At 47.7% G+C, this 8,094-nt stretch overlaps 1 protein-coding gene across 1 annotated transcript; it reads right to left on the reverse strand.

Annotated features, from left to right (window-relative positions):
- Nucleotides 1–389: 389 nt before the first annotated feature.
- Nucleotides 390–1,624, reverse strand: CCL22 (C-C motif chemokine ligand 22; the record flags this gene model as incomplete). Its single annotated transcript, XM_084256872.1, has 2 exons — nucleotides 390–517; nucleotides 1,552–1,624. The coding sequence occupies 2 exons, from the start codon at nucleotides 1,622–1,624 to the stop codon at nucleotides 390–392; spliced, it is 201 nt and encodes a 66-aa protein (XP_084112998.1).
- Between the last annotated feature and the right edge of the window lie 6,470 nt (nucleotides 1,625–8,094).

The raw sequence follows: 8,094 nt of genomic DNA on the forward strand, positions 1-8,094 counted from the left end.
TTGACACTGTTCTGCTAAGAACGGGCTGACCTGGTGAACTCCAGAGGCACGGGGAGAATCCAGGTGCTTCTGGTGGAAGCATCTGAGCTGGCTGCGTAAACCCTGGCCCCTGTACTCTGCAGTGCTATTCTGCCTGTATCCCATACCCAGAGAGGAGGCCCCCCTCCATGCTGATCGAAGCCTCAGAACCTGGCACAGTACCACCTGGCACAGGGGAGATGCCCAATAAAGTCTGTTGGATGATCACGTGATTTTTGCCTGGTACAAGATAACAGCCGGGGCTGAGCCATCTGTTCCAGGCAGACGCTCCAGGCTCGCATCTGGGGACCCAGCTGCATTCCTTCCATCCCTGAACTGTCCCACCCTGAGGCCCCTCCCCAGCTTCCCACTTACACCACGCCAGGCCTCGGGCAGGAGTCTGAGGTCCAGTAGAAATCCCTCACCACCCGAAGGGGCAGGGTGCGACGTATGTAGTCCCTGCAGCAAACACTGTCCTCCACGTTAGCACCGTAGGGACCTGGGGGAGGAGGGGGTGCTCAGTGGATTCACAGGCTGGGGCACACAGAGTTCACCCTCGGTCCCAACCTCTGACCCAGTTTTCATGTGGAAGGTTGTGTCCAGACGGTTCTGTGTCCTTGGAGTCCCCACTCTCAGGGCTGCTGAGAAGCTGCTGAGGGCCCAACGCTCAACTCAAGGAGAGGGGTTCAGGTGGCTGAGCATCACCATCCTAGGCGTCTAGGCCTGGAGATTCTGAACAGGAATGAGCTGTAGGACCTTAATACACAAGGTGAGGTCCAGGGACCAGCGGCATCAGCATTGAGTAGGGGCTTAGGCCAAATGAACCAAATGTTCATTTTGCTGAGACCCCCCGGGTTGGCCTCAATCAGAGAGGAGGGCCTGCCCAGGGCTACACAGAACAACTCTGGGTGTCCTGGGCTCAAGCAGAGTTGAGTCACACAGACCTGAGCTGGGGTCCGGCACTGCCCTGAGTCACTGGGCCACCATGAGCAGTAATTTAACATCTGAGACCCAATTTCCTCCTCTGAATGTGGGGACTTTCAGGCAGAGATTGCTCTCAGGAAGCCCAGTGAATGTGAGCAATTATTATTCAGAGCTGCCTGCCCCCTCCCATCCCCACTTCTCCTGTCCAGTGCTACCCCCAGGTCCAGAGCAAGGCGGAGGAGGTGACTTTGGAGTGGAGAAGGCAGGAACACGGGGTGTGCTTAACCCTGTTCCTGCCTCTTTCTGCCCCAGCTGGCCCTATACTTGACACCACACCCCAGCAGCCCTAAGCTTGCATTCCTGGGGATAGCAGCCCCCAGGCCATGCCCATCACAACCCCCACACTGGTTGAGACAGATCTTAGATGCCAAGCCTTCAAGACTACCCACTGAACAGATGTGCAAACTCACACCCAGAGAAGCAATATGACCGGCCCAGGGCCAGAGTAGACAGCGGTCTTCTGCTCTCAGTCTGGTGCTCTTTGCACATAAGACGCCCCAGAGTCTGACCCTGACCTTTGCAAGGAGCCTTCCTTCTCCCAGGTCTCACCTGCCTCAGTTGCTTGAAGTGCCATAGCCAGGAGGATGAGGGCAGCCAGGCTCAGGGGCCGCAGGTTGGCCATGCTGCTGTCCAGTGTGTGCCGGCTCAGGTGTCTACAACCTCCACAGAGCAAGAGGAGCTGGTATTTAAAGGCTGGTGACACTCATATCTTTCAGAACCTCTTAGTCACCGGTGAGTCCAGAACCACTGACATTCACATTGTGAAAGAAGAACTCCCACTTCCCCTAAGGGGGAGGAAATTCTCTGAGCCACCGAGAGGGGACCCCCACCCTGCCCTCTGCTCTGGGTCCCAAGAGAATGCAAAATCCCCCTTCAGCTGGGCCTCTAGGTGACCTGTGCTTTCCAGGGTCTGTTCATTGTGTGGCCCCGTTCAATGGATGTCTCTGGGACTCAGTTTCCCCATTTGGAAATGGGGGAGATATTTCACAGGCCAACCTATTCACCTCAGTGACTGTTTATAAATCAAGTGAGAATGTGGACAGGAGGGAACCTCAACCCCCACCTGGAACTGTGGCCCATCTTGTACCCTTGGAGATCTCCTCCACAGATCTCTCTTCAAAGGGTGAGGCCTATCAGTCCATTTGGTTGGTATCCCAGCCCCATCACCAGCCTCTGAGGGCTTCTCACAAAGTTCCAGCTTGGACCAGCTCATGGTCCTCTCAACAGGTGCAAAGAGCTTCCATCTTGCCTGCCTTTCCTTCCCTGCTGTCTCCAAACCCTTCCTCACCTGCCCTCAATCTATCATCATTCCCCAGTGAGTCTCCTTTGCTCCATCTCCACTGTCCTTGCTAGTCAGTGGCCTCTCTTTCAGGCTTGGATGCTGGTCCCTTAGTCCCTTCTCCACATGGGCAGGGACCAGGGTGGCCCAGACTCAAAGTGGCCCCTGCTTCTCTCCTGCTGTGGTTGTGGCTCTTATTGACTTGAGGGAAGAGCCAAACTCTTGACTCTGGACTTCAAGGCCTCCTTTCCAGACATGCCCATGACAGGGCTTCCTCCCCTGGGTCAACACCATGCTCCTCGCAGTTCCTCAAAGTGGTGTGTGCCCTCTCCCTTGCTGTGAGTGCCCTTTCCTCTTCTCTACCGCATAAACGCCTACTCATGTGTCAAGAGCCCTTTGAAATGTCATGGTCTACATAACACTGTCCCCCCCAGTGTTCTTCAGTGTTCTCTGGAGTGACCCAGAACATGACCCTAACCAGACTACATCAGTTTTTCTCTTTCTCGGTCCCCTCCCTGAATTCTTAACTCTTGGAAAATAGGGTTTCTCTTTATTTTCCTCCGCATTCCCAGTGTCTGCCAAGAGCGGGTTGTGTGGTGGGTGCTCAGAACACATCTAATATATGAGGAAACTGAGGTTTGGGGACTTGCTGAATGTCAAACAGCCGGTAAGTGACTGAGTTGGGACTGGGATTTAGGACTCAAGATTCCATTAGTAGAGGGACCCACCCATTCATTTTTTTAAAAAGATTTATTTATTTATGCAAACAAGAACTGGGGTACAGGCCAGAGGTGTGGGGGGGTGAGAGGATTCACCAGAGACAGATGGGGAACAGAACAGGCATATTGACTGAAATACACTGGTGAGGGGAGCAGCGGGTGAGTCAGGAGAGGTCTGCTGTGCCATGTGGACAGCTCCCTGGCCGGGGATCAAACTCTTGCTGCAGAAGCTGGGGATAGCTTCATAGGTTGCGTCTTAACCCCATGCGCCACCAGGGAGGCCCCCATCCATTCATTGATTCATTGATTCAACAAATATTTTTGACCCCCTTGGTTAGCAAAATAATATCCCCGCAACCCCCTCCAAAATTTCACAATTCTTAATACCTTTGAATATACGGTAAAAAAAAAAAAAGTCAAGATGTGTTCAAGGCGAGGACCATGAAATGGGGAGGGGTTCTGGATTCTCTGAATGGGCCCCCTGTAATCACAGGGCCATGATAAGAGGGGAGCTATGGGTCAGACTCAGAATTGGAGATGGAAGGACTGAAGCAGAAACCCAAATACGTGGGCTGTGAACTCGGGAAAGCAGGCAGCCTCTTAAGATGGAAAGGACAAGAAAACAGATTCTCCCCTGGAGCTTCTAGAAGGAAGCTGCACCTAGATTTTAATTCACTGAGGGTGATTTAGGACTTTTGATTCCCTGAACTGTGAGATGTGAAATTTATTTTGTTTGCAGCCACTAAGCCTGTGGCTTTAAAAAAAAAAAAAAGATTTATTTATTCATATAAGAACTGGGGTACAGGCCAGAAGCGAGGGAGTGTGAGAGGATTCACCAGAGACAGAGTGGGGAACAGAACAGGCAAATCTACTGAAATACACTTATGAGGGGAGCAGCAGGCAAGACAGGAGAGGTCTGCTGTGCCATGTGGGTACCTCCCTGGCTGGCCGGGAATGAACCTACACTGCAGAGGTTGCGGATAGCTTCACAGCACTGCGCTCAACCCGCTGCACCACTGGGGAGGCACAAGCCTATGGCTTTTTGTTACAGCAGCAACAAGAAACTCATCCGAATCCCTGTCAGGTGCTGGGTGCATGTGGAGTTTACAATAAACTGGCAAACAAATATCAGTCAAAGGAATGTTGGGCTTTGGGGAATGCAGTGAAGAAAGTGAAAGAGAGAAAAGCAGATGGTGATTTTAGGGAAGCAGCTTGGGGGAGTCAGGAAGGGCCTCTTGAGGGAGGACATTCAGACTGAAATTGGGAAAATACTGAGGAACCTGCCAGAGAGGAAAGTGCAGGGTGAGTGGGTTGAGGTGCTGGGGCAGAGCAGGAGTGGCGCAGGAGGGTGGAAGAGGTGGTAGGGTGCAGGGTCGGGCAGGGTCTACACTCAGCTGCCATTCCTGGGGGAATCTGCAGCAGAAGTGTAAACATCACCCCCAAAGTCGTGTTATCAAAAAGCATGACCCAAAGTCCACCACAGGACACATCTGTAGTATTCCTCTTTTGTGAGGTTCCTAGAGCAGCCAGATTTATAGAGACAAAATGTGGGTACCAGGGGCTGGGCGGAGGAAAGAAGGGGTAGTTAATGTTTCATGGGGACAGAGTTTCAGTCAGGGATGATTGACAAGTTCTGGAGAGGGGTGGCAGCGATGGTGGCTAGCATTGTGAATGTATTTAATATCTATATTAAATATATAATGTACTAATGTAAATATATTTACATATTCTATTACTATATTAAAATAAATATATTTAATGCCAACAGACTGTACACTTACAAAGTGGTAATTTTTACATGATGTGTCTTTTACCAATTCAAAACAAAGCAAAAATGATCCCATCACATGTCATCAAGGGAATGTGATATAAACTGCTGCAGGGGGCCTTGCTGCCCCAGCCAGGTAAGACACTGGCAAGCAGCTAAGAAAAGGGCCTCACACTGTGGGACTGAAGATTTCTTGTGTCTCACACCGTGGGGCTGAAGATTAAACATCCCTTTGTTTTTTGTTCTTGGTCATAAAAAGAAAAAATTTCATGGAATATACACTGGGCAATAAATTATACATATAAGAATATTATAGGGCCTCCCCGGTGGCGCAGCGGTTGAGCACTGGGTTGCGAAGCTGCCCGCGGCCTCTGCGGCGCCGATTCGATCCCCGGCTGCTCCCCGGCCACCGGAGGAGGGTCCCACATGGCGTGCAGACCTCTCCTGCCACCCGCTGCTCCCCTCAGCAGTGTATTTCAGTCCTTCTGCCTGCTCTGCTCCCTGCTCTGGCTCTGGTGAATTCTCTCACCCTTCTGTGCTTCTGACTGTACCCAGTGCATGTATAAACAAAACAAACAAACAAACAAATAAATAAAACATGCCTCTATAAAAAAAAAAAGAATATTGTAAGTACATGGCATGGAAAATTACTTGCTTAAAAATTGAACACTGAACAATTTGGCCCACTTGACAATGGGAAATAATTATTGTGCAAGGGCATGTCTGATTAGCAACCCAGAGCTGGTCATAACAATATTCCTCATATGGAATTTCCGTAGATAAGCCTTGTAATGAATCAGGAAGTTGATTACGCTAGGAGTTTCTAGGTAGAAAAAGTTCTAATAACTGATTACCGGAAAGCAACTGGTCTCCAGATGCAAGCCATATAGATAGAGGAGTCTCCTGATATATTGTAGGAGCCTACAATATCAGGCGATAAGGCGGTCCCAAGGACTGTTAGTTGATCTAGGTAGTTGTTTAGACTGAAATAATGAGTCTAAATTTTAATTATCTATTAACTTTTAAGACCATTTCTTTTCTCAAAAACACGTGGGTGCCAAAATGTCTATGGGAAAGGAAGGTACTGATTGTTTTTGTTTTGCTTCTATGCATATGATGATGTAATCCCATTGCTTGCCTTAAGGTATAAAGACCCGCTGATACCCTCAGCAGGAGATGCTTTCACCAAAATAAGAGTGTCTGCGTCTGCCTCACCTTCCCTTCCCTTCAGCCCTTAAAAGTTTCGCCTAGATGAAACCCTACATGATATGCACATCAAAGACATCTTTACAGACACATCACCCAAAGCAGTGATAGTGAAGGCAAAGATAAACAGCTGGGACTACATCAAATTAAAGAGCTTCTGCACAGCAAAAGAGACAATAACAAAAACAAAGAGAAACCCCACCAACTGGGAGAACATTTTTGCACACAACACTAAAGATAAAGGACTGATCATAAAAATCTGCAAAGAGCTAATGAGACTCAACAACAACAAAGAAAATAATCCAGTCAAAAAATGGGCAAAAGAGTTAAAAAGAAACTTCTCTGAAGAGGAAATGCAAATGGCCAACAGGCATATGAAAAAATGTTCAGCATCACTTGTAATCAGGGAAATGCAAATCAAAACTACCATGAGATACCATCTTCCACCAGTGAGAATGGCACATACTAAAAAAGCTAGCAACAACAAATGTTGGTGAGGTTGTGGAGAAAAAGGAACTCTTCTGCACTGTTGGTGGGAGTGCAAACTGGTCCAACCACTATGGAGAGCTGTGTGGAGATTTCTGGACCTACTGAACATAGAGCTTGCATATGATCCAGCAATTCCACTCCTAGGTATTTACCCAAAGGACACAGAAACATCAATTCCAAAGAGCATCTGCACCCCTATGTTTATAGCAGCACTGTTTACAATAGCTAAGCTTTGGAAACAACCCAAATGCCCAAAAATAGATGACTGGATCAAGAAGATGTGGTAAATATACACAATGGATTATTACTCAGCATTCAAAAAAGATAAACACATGCAATTTGCAGCAACATGGATGGAGCTGGAAGGGATCATGTTCAGCGAAATAAGCCAGAAAGAAAAAGAAAAATACCGGATGGTCTCACTCATAGCAGGAATCTAGAAAACTTAAATAAGGGACCAGGAAAAAGAATAACTATAAGAAAGAAAATATCAAAATCAACAAACAACTATGAACCAGAGACACTCTATGGGGGGTGGGGGGCGGGGAAAGGAGGGATTTGGGTCAAAATAAGGGGGTTGTAATTGTATGGGTAATATAAAAATAAAATTTAAATAAAAAAAAAGACATATTTTGGCCGCTAAAAAAAAAAAAATTTCACCTAGGCCATCTCATCCTTTCAGGGACAGCTGACCCGACATTTTGCTGTTAGCTGGTATTCGACAATAAACAATGATGGAATACCATACACTCCTGTCAGAATAACTCAAATCAGAAACAATGGCTACGTCAAGTGCTGGTGAGGTTGAGGAGTGACGAGGACTGTTATTCTTTGCTGGGGGTGGGCGAATGACACCACACTCTGGAAGGCAGTCTGGCAGCCTCTTATAAAACTAATCACTCTCTTACCATACCATCCAGGGGCGTGTTCTTGATATTCATGCAAAGAACATGAGAACTTACATATGCCCAAATGCTGGTGTTAGAGTGGCTTTGTTTTTAATTGCCAACACTTAGAGCAACAAAGATGGCCGGCAGTAGGTGAGTGGGTAAAAGAACTGGGATGCATCAAGACAATGCAATGAGTGGAAAAGAGTGGAATCACTCTTGGCACAGGGCTAGTGCTTGGTTCCCTCCTTGTGGAGGAGCTGGCAGCCCAGGGGGAATTGTAGAACCAAGAAAAGCTCTCCTACACCTCTCTGCTAGGATCCTACACCAGACCATGGAAATGCCCAGTAGCGGTGATCTGCTTGTGATCATATAAACAGCAGCGGTGTGTAAGTGTCATATATTTCCAAATGGAGACAAGTATGGCAGAACTGTGCAAGAACATCTGGAACTTTGGGAGAAACGGAGCAGGAATCCATGGCCCTGCTAATGGGATTGTTTATACAGGAAGCTGGAAATACAACATGATGAATTTGCTTTGGAAGACCTGAGCATTTTTTTTTTCAGGAGCAAAGTGAAGGATAATATGTTTCATTATTGGTAACTTACGCATTCCCAACTGCAGCAAAGTACACTGGTATCCAAGGACCAGAGGGTGTGATGACTTTCATTTCACAGCTTCTCTGGACCCAAGACTGATCCTCACACATAGATACTCTGCATTAAAATGTTTTTTTTTAAGAT

This window comes from Talpa europaea (assembly GCF_964194135.1).
Source record: "Talpa europaea genome assembly, chromosome: 16".
In the NCBI taxonomy this organism is placed as follows: domain Eukaryota; kingdom Metazoa; phylum Chordata; class Mammalia; order Eulipotyphla; family Talpidae; genus Talpa; species Talpa europaea.